Source organism: Solanum stenotomum, chromosome 2 (assembly GCF_019186545.1).
Source record: "Solanum stenotomum isolate F172 chromosome 2, ASM1918654v1, whole genome shotgun sequence".
Taxonomy (NCBI): domain Eukaryota; kingdom Viridiplantae; phylum Streptophyta; class Magnoliopsida; order Solanales; family Solanaceae; genus Solanum; species Solanum stenotomum.
Window position 1 is genome coordinate 25,311,634 of NC_064283.1, and position 16,640 is coordinate 25,328,273.

Below are 16,640 nucleotides of genomic sequence, written 5' to 3' on the forward strand. Positions count from 1 at the left end.
AAAGAACATTAGGGTTTTGTGGAATAATTGAAATGGGCTTCCGACAAGAAGATGCATAGATACCTTGGGCTTCCTTGCCCTTTCCTTTATCCTCATTCCCACCAGATGTGGGAGGTTTGGTAGCTTTGCCTTTGGATGCAGCTGCCTCTACATTGGTGACGATTCTCTTTCCCTTTGTTCGGGGTGGCCTGTTTCCACCTGCAACCTTAGGTTTGGCCATGTCTACAACTTCGAGACAAGGTTAGAAAAACATTTTATAGATGCACAGAAAAATTAGTTGCAGGCAAACTCGTCGACGTCACTCGGCGATCAAGAGTTAGTTCGCTGAAAGCTATAATGCAAAGGGATACATGGGAGAAAACAAGGGCGAGAAAGAAGACTTTCGGCGAGTCGTCGAGTTCCTTTGGTGACCTCAGGCTTCTCACCGAAAGTTACAGACTCCAACAACTCATTTAGCAAGAAATTAAAGGCGAGATGGGGACATTAAACGAACCGTCGAGTGGTTCGGTGAGTTTGACCCATCTTGCTAAACGTCCCAACGTGCCTATTGCCAACCCAACTTCTCGAATTTAACCCCGCAATCCCCAAAAACAACATCAAATCATGCACCAGTTAAATTAAGCTTAGACCCATAACACCCAAGGATGGTACCCACAAAATTTACTTCATTTTAAGCACAAACTTACGGGATTTCGACAATTAAAACATTACGGGCAAAAATATCGAATTAAATCAGGCATTCAAACCTACAGATTTTGTCGGAGAGGTCCAGCACACAACAACACGAAAAGATTATTGTGAATGAGTACAATTCTCGATAAAAATAGCTCAGGGTTCGGAAACCAACCTTTAATGTTGACTAAATTGGGATTGAATCGCTAGGCAACAATGCAATCCAAGTTTCGAGCACAAATCGAGAACTAACACACTCAGAGAATGCAAAAATATAGGGAATAATGTGCAGGTGTGAGGTTGGAAGAATGAAAATGCATAAAAGTGAAAGAGTTTGAGAATTTAAACCTTTAGCTTCAAAAACCGTCCAGTTCTGTCCCATTCGGTGACATTAGTTGTGATCGCTGATCCATTCGGCGTCACGCCGAGCAATCACTTACTTCGTCGAGTTTTACAGAACCCCCAGTCAATTTGGGAGTCCAAACGGTGATAAGAATCGGAATCGCCGATCAGGTCGGCGACTCGCCAATAATTACCTGGGCTCGCCGAGTTTTACAGACTTTATTTTAAAGATGTCTTGGGTCAAACAATGGTTTAGATCAGGTGCACCGACCTATTCGGCGATGCGCCGACTAGACCTTGTAGCTCGCCAACCTGCAATTTTCAAACACTCTTCACACTTTAACCTGCAAAATCAACACACCATTACTTCTAAAACAAAAATAAAGCAATAAAGGGTTTTGGGTTGCCTCCCAAATAACACCTTAATTAACGTCGTGGCACGATACAAATCACCATTCAAACCTCATTCTCGGGGTTAGCCATAGTCTTATTAGGTAACCCCTCTTTATGCTGTGAGTAGAGAGATGACAACACTTGGCATATTTGGGTGTCTTGTAGCTGAATGATCATGAAATGGGAGGTCGTCATCTGATTCAGCATTTCAACATTCTCTTTTATCTCATTTAACACTCTATCTTGTTCCTCGATTTTGTGTAGAATAAGTGAGATGACCTCTCCATTTTGTCCACCCTCATGCTGCTTCATCTTTTTACACTTGCGAGAGGGAAGGTACTTGCTCTTCTTTTTAAATCTTGCTTCCAACTTCATTACCTTGTTGGACAGATCATCCAGTTCAATCAACAATGCAACCCATTTTTGGTCCTTTTCCGCTTCTTTGTTGGCCTTAGTCATTCCATCAAGGCGTTGGGCTACTAATCTATATGGTTGTCGTATCAAACAACTTGCAAAAAGTTGATCAACAACGCTTCTATTTTCGGGACCAAAGCCTCTATAAAAACATTCTAGCAGCAATTTGTCTGTCATTCCATGATTCGGGCACTGCTGTAGCAATGCCTTAAATTTCTGCCACATATCATGGATAGTCTCACTTTCCAATTGCTGGAATGTTAGGAGGTTATCCCTAAAGTTCAATAACCTCAACATAGGGTGATCTATTTGGTTAACGTTTTCACCCTTTACACTCATTTTTCCTGTTCACGATACACAATCAAGCAAAACAAAACAAAAAATTAAGTAAGTAGAACTACAACTAATAAGAACAAAAATTTTACTAAACTAAAAATTCTCAACTAACACCACTCCCTAGCAGTGGCACTATTTTTGATAGTTTAATGACATAATCAAAGACACGACTTCCAATTTAGGTGTCAATGATTGTGTGCAGTAATATAACCCAATCGAATGTGTTGGGGTCGAGTCCCAAGTGAGTGGTTGCAAGAATTAATAAAAAAGTAAAACTATGTTCTAATCAATCATAACTATAGACATTAACGAGTAAAAACATAATAAGTTCAAGAAATGACATGAATGTCAATTATCAAATGGGGGGGTTTGTATTCAACTAATGAACAAAAACAGTAAAAAAAATATAAAGATATGAGATAGGGAGACGGGATTCTTGGGATGTGATAGGAATATGGGTTAAAATATACTATTAGGCAAACGCCATTGATAGTAAATCGCTGAATATTTGTAACTAGGCTAGACTTTAGTGGGGGTAAATTCTCCCTCGAGCAACTTACCCCGAATCAACTCGGTTTCTCTCGAACACCGAGTTGCAACATTTAAGCACAGCCTCCGCCTTAGCCCATTCACTCTCTCGAGTTGAATGTGTGGGAAAAGGTCTAAGATTCACTTCTCGAACCGACGACGACCCAATAACCACCGGCTATCAATTTAGTAGTATTAGTTTTAAAGCCTCTCTCTCGAGCAAGCCAAAAACACTAAGATGAAATCGTATTTGCAACTACAATCCCATTAAGTTCAAACACAACTACTAAACGAAATCACATTTAAACAACAAATATAGTAACAATAAGCAATACCCAATAGAAAATTTAGCCTATATTCACAAAATTACACCCCAAGAATTGGGGTTTTAACTAGACATGAAAAAGAGATAGAAATCAATACCAACAAGTGTTTCCATCAAGTGGTATGATAGAAAATGTCTTTAAACACGTCTAGGATGAAGATTCTTAGATACCCACTTCCAATTTCTTGGAGTTGAAAACCTTCAAGTTCAAGAACAATGTCTCCAAAAAAAACTCTAAGAACTAAAAACTTAAAATATTCTAAGTCTCAGTAATAATTCTCTACAACTTGATACTAAGCTACAAAATTAAATGAGTATTTATAGTTTTTGAAAATTTGTGCTGCGAAGGACCACTTGACGCAGTTAGTCGGGATCGCCGATACACTCGATGTTCCACCCTTTGGTCTGGTTCATCGCCTTTCAGCTTTTACCTTCAGCATCTTCCCGTTTTGATTCATTGGGTGACTTGGAACTGTTTCACGGAACTACTCGGCGATGTGCCGACTGCTCCTTTTCCTCGCATACTTGATCTTTTCCTTTAGGGCTCAGCACACTAGAACATTAGGGGAGATTTGAGGCCTTTCGGCGACTCACCTAATGGATTAGACGATCTTCAGGCCGTCTTTTCTTCCTTCTTTCAGCCGCTTTGTTCCTTTTTGCNGAGGCCTTTCGGCGACTCACCTAATGGATTAGGCGATCTTCAGGCCGTCTTTTCTTCCTTCTTTCAGCCGCTTTGTTTCTTTTTGCTCGATAGTGTCCATGCTTTGTCTCTCAAGTCAAATACCTGAAGCTTAAGGATTTACATCAAATATTGAGACAAAATATGCATTTGAGGACACTAATTCAATCAAAATATAGTCCTAAATGAGTCCAAATTGTGAACTCATCACTGGAGCAAAATAAATGAAAGAAAGGATTGTAATAGATAAAGATATACTCAAACTAAATGTAAAGAAATAAAGGAACTGAATCATTTAAGACTTTACAAGTGCTTACTTATTCTCTCAAGCTCAACATATTAAATGATATAGTAAAAATAAACTTTATCTCTACGTCATGAAGACATTGTCAAATTCTTTTTTATTAATTATTTGTTATTTTCTGATGGTAATGAGTTATTGATGTTAGTACACCATTTAGAAAGAAATTTAACGTGGGAAAATTTATCTAGCAAAAGAAAGTAAATATTTAATTGAAATAATGAAAGAATACTTAAGTCATGTTCACAAATGAAATGTCAATTAATTTTATAATCCTTTATACATTTATATATTTTTATTAGACAAATTTATTTTAGGGCGTTGTTGATATGTAAGAAAACATATCTTCAATTTCCCTCTATTCGATTGGTAATTTTAGAAAGTTCTTTTCTAAAAGAAAACATTAGTAGGGAAACAAGTTCCATAAACGGCGTTCCACATTGATTGTAACCAACTCCTATCCTTCAATATGTCTCATCTTCATCCCACTTCCGTAGCTCCTAACCGATGCAGCTACCCCATTCCCATATCTCATAAATTAAATACATATACATTTAGGATGATATTTTTTGATTAAATACCGAAATAGAAAATAAGTGGGAAATCTATTTATTTTTCTAAAACACATACTGAACACATCCTACTAAAACATAACATATCTAGTGAAATCCTACTAAGTGGGGGTATGGATAGAATAACGTGTACGCAACTTATCACTACTTTGAAAAAAGCTCAAGTCCATCGAACCCAGTAAAACATCCTTATTCGTGAGAGGTTATTTTAACCCGTTTGACCATAAGATATGAAATCATGAAATGAAGTTGAAGTTTTGTTTGGACATGCAATTACGATTTTTTATGTTGTATATTTTCTCATAAACATTAAAACCCTATAAGTTATAAAACTATTAAAATTGTCCCAATTCTTTATACAATCTAACCAAATAAACAAAAATATGTAAATTCGCATAATACACTTTCACAAAACTATTGTGTTTTAAAAAATACAACATTTATTGATCAAACTTAATTCAATAAAAAAATCAAAATTGAACATTGGTTGGTAAATAAATTTGAATTGATAAATGGTAAAGTAGGAATTGATTTGAATTTTGAAGTAATAATAAATTTTATGTTGGTGAATATGAGAAATAAATAATTTAAAAAATAATGATATGAATTATAAATTTTATTTAGATATAAAACAAATAATTAATAGATATAAATGTGAGTTTTTTTTTCTTTTCAAAATTCCAAATCATCATTTGAAATTCCATAATAAAATGTCCATTTCAATTTTCAATAAAAAAGAAAAGTAGTTTGACTTTATTTATTAGTGTGTGTCGGTTTGCTAGATTAGTTAATGAGAGAAAATTCCTTTTTCTTCCTTAATATTATTTTTAGATTTCTTGAAAAAATAGAAAATGAAAAATATAGAAAAAGGAACATCAAAATCCATCCATAAAACCTGTGGCTTTCAATCCTCTGTTGGTTTTTCGCGTCCCTTTTTTCATTTCACATAAAAAAATAAATAATCATTTGTAAATTGTAAGTTCCATTTTTTGGTTCTAAAAATATCTCTCACTAGCCCAAAAACATTTTATCTAAAAACCCTAATCTCCATTCAAATTTTTTCATTTCATTTTCTTCAAACTACCTGCATTTGCTTTGCATTCGACGCCAAAAATGTATGTTGATGCATCGTTTTTGTTATCTTTTCTTTGTGCTCATGGAAAATGTTGTATTTTTCTTCATCTGCATGTTCGGAATTTGGAAATTCTATGAATTTGGATATCAGTTTTGTATTGGGAATTAAGCCGATATTTTTAATCGTTGTATGTTATTTGCTGGTTAGGGTTTATAAGAGTTGGCATTTGGTTTGTTTATGTTTTTTTGTACCTTTATTTGGAAAATTTTAGATGTGTGTTGTTGAGTTTTTTGTTTATGTGTAGCAATGACTGAAATTTATTGAATGACAGGACAATGATGAGCAATGAAGAAGAGAAAAGGTGTCCTCTTTGTGCTGAAGAAATGGACTGGACCGATCAGCAATTTAAGCCTTGCAAATGCGGTTATCAGGTTTTATTTCTTTTTCTGATATATTCCTTTTATAAGTTCCTGCCATTTTCAGTCTAATTGAAAATGAAAGAATAAAGAGTTGTGCTGGGGTCTTTTTATTTTAGTATATATGTTTCCAAGTTTTGGTAGATAGTGGATTGAACACAACTTCAAATTAACCTAGAGATCAGCTGAATTTTAATTTTGGGCCTATTCAAGTTATAACCCTGGTGTCTAGTGTCCGGTGTCCGGGCCTTGGACTTATTGTATGGGGTATCTTCTACCTTCCACCAGCACAGTTATATGTTAATTCTGTCCACAAAGCTTGAACAAACGAGAAGAAATCACCAATTTTTTAATTTTAGTTCTGGTCTTATTTTTTCTTTCTTTAATTCAAACTCTTTATGTATTATGACAGTCTGCAATGTTTTGGTTTATGAAAATTTTGTGGACATGTTTTGACTGCTTTGGAAATTTGATGTTTGTTGCATGTAGTAGAACTGTATCCTTTTTTTTTTCGATGATCAATGAATAGAATGGTATCTTAAACAATTATTTATCATGGTTGGTTCTTGTCACCGTAACTTTTTAGTTGTAGTTGCTTTTTTTAGATTGTAGAGGATTAAAATAAATGCTTTATGAGCTTGTTTTGATTAAATGATTAACTAATAGATGGGATGGGGATACAGATAAATGTCAAGGAAAGTAGATTTCATCTTTTTCTAGCACATACTGCACCCCAACAGTCGTCCTTTCTTTCAAAGTTTATGCATTATAAATGTCATCCGACAACGGCCATGTACTTTCCTGTTAAAAACAAAGCCATGTACTTCCCATCCACACAACAACATCTTGGATGAGTCCGAGCAAAATAGCTTTCCGATTAGTTCTTGTGCTTCTAATACAACTTATCTGAATGGGTGAATACTCAGACTAGTGTTTTAAAAGCAAAAACGCCAAAAAATAAAAAGGGTCCATGGGCTTAAAATGAAAATGAGACATAAAGCGTGCTTTTTTTGAAGTGAAGTGCACGGAAATTTAGAACTTAAAAGTACCAAATACATATGAATTTCATTCTGCTAATACTACAATAATTAAATTACAATTAACGTAACTAATTCAGCATCTAATTTATAGTATGCTAACATTAGTCGAACTCATTGATATTCAAAGAACCGGCTGCTTCTCATTTGGATAAGTGTGCGCCTGATGTTTGAAGCGCACGGCTTCACCCCTAGCTTTGTATTGCTTCCTCTCTTTAAGCGACAAAACAATGTCTTTAACAAATTCGAACTATTGCTTTAAATACTTTCATAATGGGCTACTTACGAATTGATATGGATGGGTCAATGGACATTTATCAGAGTGGCTTTTGTGCCAGTTTGTAAAATGTCCTTCTCCATGTACTCATGTTATCCTGGTCCACAAAAGGATGGTCCTACTTACTCTGTGAGTTCTCCTTATTGTCATAAACTATAATCCTGAACTCACAAAATTGCCAGTTTTGGAAGATCTCTATTAGCAGGTAAATCAATGGTAGGTTTACTCTATAACTGAGTAGTGGATTGGAAGTTGAATTATGTGAGATCTATCTTAGTCGGCACTAGTGTGGTGGGTATCTTTTTGTGCATAGAGTCCTCTCAAATGTTTATCGAGTAAAGACTTATATTTGAAGGAGACATTTGAGCGTATAATTATGATGGGAATGAGGTTATTCTGTGTTGGGGAGTGCAGATGATGCTTTCATACTTCAATTTGATCCAGTCCAAAAGTTTTAGCTATGTAAGTGAAATTACATTTGATTATATGCTAACTAGCATAGTTCATTTGTGAATAGGATGTACTTAGTTTGTGTGTTCTTCAGGCCTCCTAGTTGATTGCCATTTTTCCAAATAGTTCTGGAGATGTCATCTTCGTTATTCAGAGAAATTTAGGAACTTAATGAGACAACCTCTTCAACTTCTTTCTTGATACTGTTATTGTTTCACTGCTTTCAGTAAAGGAACATCAAATTTAAGATGTATCAAGATTGTCAATTAATTATGCTTTTGTGGGGTTCTAACTTTTGTTCACTATAGGTGTGTGTTTGGTGTTGGCATCACATAATGGACATAGCAGAGAAAGATGTGTCAGAGGGACGATGTCCTGCATGTCGAACTAAATATGAAAAGGATAAAGTTGTGGCAATGCAAGCAAATTTTGAAAGGTAATTTCTTTGATTGACTTTTTTACTTCTCAAGGTGTTGGAGACAGAATGTAATTGACAATTAGTTAAAACAGGGCAGGGAACACAAATGTGAACCGGAAAAGTAAACCACCAAAGGCAAAGACAAAAGCTAATGAAGTCAGGAAGGATCTTACAAATGTTCGGGTCATTCAACGTAAAATGGCATATGTGACTGGGCTGCCTCTTGGAATTGCGGATGAAGATGTATGGAGCTTTTATCTTGTTATCCATTTGCTACTTTTAAATGTCACTTAATTGAATTCTTCTTTACCATTAGCTTGAAGAAGGTTTTTATATCTTAAATTTTCTTGTATTAAGAAAAAGTCTTATATTTCTTGGGCAGCTGTTACAACGGAATGAGTATTTTGGGCAATATGGGAAAATTTCTAAAGTTTCTCTATCTAGGACTGCCGGTGGTTCAATCCAGCTATTTACCAATGATACTTTTAGTGTGTAAGTTTGACATACGTCTATCATCTTGGTTTTGTGTTGTTATAACTGATGGGTTTTCTTGTGTTTGTTTATTCCTTTTGGATGATGCAACTTCCCCAGTTGTCTCAAGTGATGAAATTTCATTTGCTTGCTGTCATCTGTCTTAATATTTTTCATTTTTCATTTTTCATTTTGCTTTGTTTCTTTCCTGGTGCAAATCTTATTGCTGCAATTAGGATTTTAAAGGTTAACCTTACTTGACAGTTAACTGGCTCGAGTCTCTAGGTCCTTTTGAGAATTTTTGTTTCTTGTGTTAGTTTGATGTGATTACATTATTCTTTTAAAATCTTGAGTCCAAGTTCCAACACAGTTCTAGAGTGTGAAACCTTGCAATTGCAGGGACTTGAATTTTATGACCCAACTTCTTTGCATTTTATCTCTGGCTTAAATGGTAGATTGCAATATGGAAATTTCAAAACAGCTATGATATAAGTTGAATATATTGACTATTTGGCATATAAACTCCTTTTATGGAAAACCTGTTTCTGAAATTGAAAACCATTTTATTATAATTTCAGTGGTGATGACACATTACAACAGTGATGTTCTGGTTGATTTCCACTGGAAACACTGACTATTTAGGCTGTATTGTGCAAATCTCTAGTTTTTACCTATGAAGGCATCTAAATGAGTGGCTTTGCTCTATTACCTTAGATGAAAAAAGTGATTTTGCAGAATCATGCAGTTTGAATTTTGTTCTAGTAGGGAGTCTAAAATGTTTTACATGATAGATTGTAAGAGCTGTCAATACTTATCAAAAAAATTGATCGTAAGAGTTGTCAATAAAATATATTGCAGTGAAAACTGCATTTTGTGGACAATGGAAGGTTTGATTAGATGTATGCTTGTAGTTTGTCCAGTATTTATGGAAGTCAAAAGGGTTGAGCTGTAGGTTCTATTAGATGATGATAACCTGATAAAATCCATGTTGTCTGGACTTGTCTATTTCTAGGGTGTGCGTGATGCCGCAACCTGTGTTAAAGTTATTGTTTGGTTGTTTTTTTTCCCTTTCTGATAATTGTTATTTGCCTCTATAATTGTTTTTTTTTCTTCTGTTCTTTTCTTCCTTGCAGATATATTACATATTCTAAAGAGGAAGAGGCCATACAGTGTATTCAATCTGTACATGGTTTTGTCCTGGAAGGAATGTATTTGAGGTAAGGACTTACCCGTCATAAATTTTCGTCAAATTTATTTTTTAGTGACAAAGCGAGAATTGCAATTTAGAGAACCTCTAATTTGTCTTATCAAAGGTAATTATTTATTATTGGAAATAGCTCAAATAGAGCGAAGTTGATACAAAGGATTCATATCACTCTAGCAGGTTTCGGGTTAAGGCTAGTTGATTGATTGATTTTAATTTATTGACAATGTGAAATGGCCCTTGCAGAGCATCGTTTGGGACTGCAAAATATTGTCATGCTTGGTTGAGAAACACGGTACAGTACATGGTGCTTCTTAACCTCATTACTTTCTGTTATGCCCTTTGCCGAAGAATGTGAAAGCGACCAACGCAATAGAAATGTTGACACGGTGCTTCTTTTTTCCAGCCTTGCAATAATCTTTCCTGTCTATATTTGCATAGCCTTGGTGCCGATGAAGATAGTTTTGGTAAAGATGAGGTAGCTGCAATTCATACAAGGTATTGGTCATGCAAACATTTATTTTGCTGCCCTCCAAATTTAGACATGCTTTCTTGGTTGCATTTCTGCTTCTGATTGAAGTGCTTCTGTGATCCTCAAATTAAAGTTGACTGAGAGCGGTATATTACTGGATCCCTGTGATAAACTTTAAATTCCTACATTCTTTTTGCAAGTATGTTCTTCATGTGGGGTGAACAACACAACACATAAAAGAAACATTGCATCTCAGATTGTCTGAGTGAAATTGATCTGTCCAAATCCATCCTGCAAAATTTACATTATTATGTTTTCTAGCTGCTGATTTCGACAAGATAGATACTTCTGGTTTATCCAAATAGATATTATATTGTACAACTACATGTGAAAGATTATTCAAAGTAGGCATTTGGACATAAATTGAGCGATATTTGAAAAAAATAGTATTTGAAGTTAGTTGAAAAAGGGTATTTGAAAGTTGAAGTTGTGTTTGGACATGTGTTTCACTTGAAAAAATGTTATAAGCTTTGTCGTTTTTTTTTGTACTTGAAAAACTGGTTCATTGAAAACTTTTTTTCTTCAAGTTTGGAGTTAAAAAAATGACAAATTGTATAAACAAACAGGTTTTGATTTTTTTTCTTTTCACAAAAAGCAATACAAAGTCTGACCAAATGGCCCATCCCTGAGATGCGAGCATCCATTTCATCCCCCTGCATCATTATAGTGAGTGACATCCTCATCGATCGTCCCATTTCCGACCCAATATACTCGAAAATTCCTCTCTTTTAGATGGCTTGTGTATCAAGCCTCACTTCCACGTCAGCATCATGCGTTACGTCACTGAACTTGCACTCCAAGTATCTATCTTGGTCCTGCTCAACCTGAACCCCTTAGAACCCCTTAGATTCCAGGGTCCGTCTCCAAACCTCTAGCTTAGCATTAACTCCGCCACGAGACTCGTCGAACAGAAATGTCATCCACAAATAACATACACCATGGCACTTTACCTTGGATTTGCCTCAATTCATCCACCAGGGCTCTAAAACTGACTCCCCATTGCATTTTTGGGTTCATCCATGGAAGAATTTTACTACTTTGGAACAATAGTGAGGTCACAGTATGTATTGATCTCATTTTTCAGAATATATTGCTGTCTCGTCTTAGAAAGTTACAAACTACTTTGGAACAATAGTGAGGTCACAGTATGTATTGATCTCATTTTTCAGAATATATTGCTGTCTTGTCTTAGAAAGTTACAAAGTCTCTTGCTAAATGGATGCTGTAGTAATTGGAGATCTGATCTTGCATAAATCTCTGATTGAATGTTTTTACATCATTCTTAATTGGACCCTCAGAGGTTCTGGAAGTTGAATCATATTGTTTTTTTGGGCTTTTACTTGCATAGATGAAGGATTGATTGTATACGATCTTAATTGGGTGATTAATTTCCCCATGGGTGTAGCTAACAGGTGGTTTTTCACTTTGGCGGTTATACAGGAGCAGAGTTCAACAAATTGTTGGTGCCTCTAGTAGTGCAATGAAGCGCTCAGGAAATATCTTGCCACCTCCAATTAATGAATTATCCTGTACTAGCTTTACTTCTACGGAGAGATCTACCATTCAAAGTGCAGTAAGTGTGAAAATTTTGGAATTTAATTATGCTTGTTGGTTGTAAATTCCTTTATCAAAGCATCTAAGGCAATCAGTTGCTCTAGTTTTCAGTGAAGTATGCTATATTTTTTCTCTATTACAACAGCAACAAGAAGAACAACAATACCCAGTGTGGTCTCACATATTTTTTCTCTATTAAGTTCTGATATTATGGAAGCTACAATTTCTTGATATCTGGTTGCTTGAACTGCAAACAATCTCACCAGATTTTTTTTTTGTGCGATTTTAGGGTGCAGCCAGTGATATAGTGAATCACAATAGCTATATGGCTCGTGTCATAACTTGTAGTGATAAGGATGAAGATGCTGGTGACCCCAACAGAATGTCAGCTTCTGTAGATGTTGGACTGTGTAATAGTTCTGGTGCAGAGAAAGATAGAAATTGCAGTGAGGACAGTAGAACTTTGGATTTGTATTCTAATCTATCTCCCGTAACAATTAACAAAGATAATCTTGCTCAAGAGCCATATTCTGATACATTGCTTTTTGAAGTTCCATCTTCTAACGACCTTATCAATCATCTGCCAAGGGATCAAAATTCAATAGAAATTTCAGATGAACCATTCAGGGAAGACTCTATATCTATTGACGGTCAACGATCGAAGGATTCAAATAGTATTAGCCAAAGGGCATTCCTTATGTCCTCTCATTCTGCTAAATGCACAGGGGATTCTGGTGGTCATTCGCTAATGCATAGGAGGACATGTAGTCTGAGTAATAATGGCATGGAGCATAGATCTTTACATAATGAAGTGGAAGAAGCTTCTCCACCACTTTCATGTGTAAATTCGACAATAATTGATGGATTACCTGATTTGAAATTTCAAAGTTCTGTCAAATCTGATACAATTTATAGAGGTTCTAACTCATTCTCCAATGAAGAAATAGTAGAGCACCTGCGAAGGACTAGAAATAATTGTTTGAATAATTATTATGAAAGTTCCGCATTCAGTCCTGCGAAGAACAGTATGAATTCGAACATTTTAGCTATGAACTTTGGTTCACGTGACGATTCCTTGACCTTGCGTCACAGTTTAACTGGCTTGTGTAATGAACCTAATGGGCAGCATGATTCCTGGAAATTCTTACACAGTGGTCAAGGATTCTCATTTATGAAGCAAGATGGATCTTCAAGTCAAAGGGCAGATTTGAATTCTTCTTCTAGCAATATCAGTCTGATATCTAAACAGGCATCCGTCCTTCATGACTTCAGAGAAAAGAAAGAGCAGCATATGCTTGATTCTCAGTATCAGAGTAAGTGTTAAAATAAATTTCCTTTATTTGATGACTAAAGTAGTTGATCTTTGCTGCCTCAGTTTTTCATTCATGGACCTGTCTTCCTTTTGGTTTCAAGTGGCTATGTCCTACATTGTTTACTAATCTATGATATGTTCTTCTGTACCAATTAGACAAGATTTTTACGGGGATGGGAATGGGGCTGCAATAGCGTGGACTTGCCAGCAGGGATGGGGAGTGACTTGAAGGGCTGGTCCAGGTTGAATAACTTCTTTTCCTGCAGTTGTAGAGAGGGATGGAGAACAAGTTTGGGTATACAAAATTGTAAGGCCCTGAAGGAAATATTTGGATGTAAAAATTGAACCAGGACTCAGATATTACAACTATTCTCAGGCCGTGCCTTCTCAAGTGCTTCCTCATTTGCCACTGTTGCTTGCTAAAACTCCATCTACCCTTGTTTCAAGCATACTATACACTACTCTAGACCATAAAGTTCTGTTCTTCCTTCCATGTCTAGATTGAGCCAAAAGGATCCAAGCTCAACTCAAGGAAACAGAGTTTTAAGTATTCAATACAATTAGCAAGAGGCAAAGGGGCGGGGGGGCCTAGGTGTCTTGTAGGGAATGCAAGAGGTGTGGTGGGGGGCCTGAGATTTTTTGTCAGTACAAATTGAACAGGGGAGAAGTGGCAGTTGGGGTGGGATTGGTAGAAGCAAATGCGTTGGCCTATCCCAATTGCCATGCATGGCTACATTTTTCTAAACCAGGGTTAAACTAGTTTTTTCTAACCTTACTGCTGCATATGTGTTAATCTGGCACTCAAAATTTAATTTGCTTTGGTATGTTTCTGACAAGCATTTTACCCAATGTTTGATTGTCACTTTTTTTCATTCAACAAGTTAAAACTCTTGACAGCACTACAAGGAATGTAAAAAACAATACATTGTTTTTCTGGTTCTGCTTGGTATTAGATCTCAAGGTAGGGGTCAGTACAGCAAATTGTACTCCAAGTAGGAATCACATATTACTTAATTGTGCATGTGCATTTCATGACTTCTGTGATGGAACTTAGCAACATGTTGTACCATGGTATTGCTGAGCATCTTAACAAGGAAGCATTACATCATTGATAAGTTTTGCACGCAACTAATTTTTTCAAATTGAATTTGCTGAACTGCCTTAACAGTCTCAAGACCAAAAGGTATGGCACCACCTGGTTTCTCAATATCCTCTAGGGAGCTGCCTCCTGGTTTTCCGTTGTCTGATGAAATTGGTGGATTCCCCCGTACTCTCTCTGGTAACTCACCTGTCCTGGCATTGTGTATTTTAATGCCAAGCTTTCTTCTGTTTTAAATAAAATTGATAGTAGTTTACTTCTGTTGCTTCTATCTATGCAGGAAGTCAATTAGTAAATAGTTCATCAAGTTTGATTCACCACCCCTCATCAATGAGAAGCTCTAGCAGTGCAGGTGACACTGATTTTATTGACCCTGCCATATTAAGCTCTGGTAAAGGCAAAACAACAAATGGTTTCAGTATCTCAGGTCTGGAAATTGGGTCACAGAGTAGAGCTTTGGAAGATGAGGCAAGACTCTGGCTTCTGATGCAACGAAAACATGCTGATCGAGATGGGAAATTCTCTCATGTTGTTGCTTCACAAACTCCATCTGCATATCAGGACCAGAGGTTTAATGGTGCAGATGAGCATACTAGCGCGAAGAACTTATATGGCTTTTCACCAAGGTTGGTGGATCAAAGCCAAAACTTTGACCAATCTTTGTACACACATTTCCCCCCACAGAAGTTTGGTAATGGCCCCATTTCCAACGGCTATCAGCATGACATGTTGGGAAATTTCCAATGTAGAAATGAGGTGGATGGTATGGCAGAACTTCAGAGAAATGAGAGATTAGGTTTCAACAAATACTATAATGGGTATGGAAATCAAACATTCCAGGGGTCAGGGTCAGGCGATGTATTTGCCAGGGTGTTTGGGATGTAAATTATCTTTTCTCTGAAAAATGAAACTATCCTAGTTACTTATTTGCTATGTAGTGTGGGGAAATTATAAATATGTTACTACTTAGTACTGCCTTGTTATTGGCTGTTATTGGGTTCTATTTGGGGATGGGTGGGTGGTGGTGGAGGTATGGTGCTTATATATCTTGTGTGTCAAGGGCTCCTTACTCCCTCCCGTTCTTCAAACTCTGGGTCATACTTTAAGGTTAAGTTCATAAATCGCTCTCATAGCAGATGGTCTTGGTATTTTGTCTCCATAAGAAAAGTTTTTTAGAAAAATAATTTTCATTCATTTAATGAATTTTTTTTGGACAAAATTGCCTTCTAAATTCTAACAAATTAAAGGGGCTTTAATAGTAGACAAGTTTTCTGAGATCGGATTATCACCTAGACACTTCTACTCATGATTTTCTCAATTGGACAATTAAATCCGTTGAAACTCAATCTTTTAAACTTTTTTTGCATCCGATAAATGTACAAACGAATACACATGGAATTACATGTCACTTAAAATTTTCCATTTTCCTTTTCTATTTTCTCTACTCCATTCAAAACTATTAAGAACTGATCAAGTAAACAAAGAGATTTTAAAAATATTTCAAACTAATAATAGCAGAAAAATAACTTGAAAATCTCTCTGATCAAAAAGACTATTAAAAAAATGGTGTTCTTTGATGTTCATGACATTCTTCGTTGGTAGGTAGGGTTGATTTTTTCTTATATTTTTTTCTCTTATTTTCCTTTAATTTGGCTTTTGGGTATTCTCAATTTGATGTTAATAATGTGTCAAAATAATTGATTTATTGAATGTTGAGAGTTTTTTCAAAGTAATTTATTATAATGTGTCAAAATGATGAAAGACAAATGAAATTGTTGTTTTTATAGTTTCTTCTTTGTTCAAATAATTGCTATTCATAGAAGTTTTTGATTGTTTTTTTAAAAAAAATAAATTAATAATTTACTTCAAGCCTTGGTAGTGAAAATAGAGGAAGAACAAAGAACGAGGGGGNTGGGTGGGGGAAAGAAGGGAGATAGGTGTCAGTTTTTTTATTTGTTTATTTTAATTATTTTTAGTCCAAAATTGTTTATGTACGCATATGAAACGCGTGAAGTTAATGCATTTGGTCCAACTCAACAATGAAGTTGCCACATAGGATGGGTCAACAGTCAAAGGGTTTAAAATAATGTGTTTTAGTGAGTTTAAGTGTTCACTTGACAAAGTCGTGAGTATGAGGGTTAAACTGACAAACAGAGTCAAGTGCAAGAGTCTCCTAGGTCATTCCGCCTTAATATTATATCAATCATTTCTGTTTTGATAAATAAATGAAGCT

General features: G+C 35.7%; 1 protein-coding gene across 5 annotated transcripts; it reads left to right on the forward strand.

The window, feature by feature from the left end:
- Nucleotides 1-5,520: 5,520 nt before the first annotated feature.
- LOC125855305 (uncharacterized) lies at nt 5,521-15,531 on the forward strand. 5 transcript variants are annotated; one of them, XM_049535020.1, is made up of 13 exons: nt 5,521-5,677; nt 5,969-6,068; nt 8,126-8,253; nt 8,328-8,478; nt 8,618-8,727; nt 9,840-9,923; nt 10,157-10,217; nt 10,317-10,408; nt 11,883-12,021; nt 12,286-13,309; nt 14,477-14,587; nt 14,688-14,759; nt 14,835-15,531. In XM_049535020.1, coding segments are annotated over exons 1-13 (2,532 nt in total). In that variant the 5' UTR covers nt 5,521-5,675; the 3' UTR covers nt 15,293-15,531. The 5 variants fall into 5 exon arrangements, with proteins under 5 accessions (XP_049390977.1, XP_049390973.1, XP_049390974.1 ...); XM_049535016.1 differs by having other exon boundaries at nt 14,688-15,529; XM_049535017.1 differs by having other exon boundaries at nt 5,522-5,677; nt 11,883-12,015; nt 14,688-15,526.
- Nucleotides 15,532-16,640: the final 1,109 nt, after the last annotated feature.

What these genes read in the sequence shown, in the direction of transcription:
- LOC125855305 (XM_049535016.1), top strand. An exon ending in ATGCAAGCAAATTTTGAAAG is followed by an intron (nt 8,254 to 8,327) that starts GTAATTTCTTTG and finishes TAGTTAAAACAG; the next exon opens with GGCAGGGAACACAAATGTGA. An exon ending in CTGGAAGGAATGTATTTGAG is followed by an intron (nt 9,924 to 10,156) that starts GTAAGGACTTAC and finishes TGGCCCTTGCAG; the next exon opens with AGCATCGTTTGGGACTGCAA.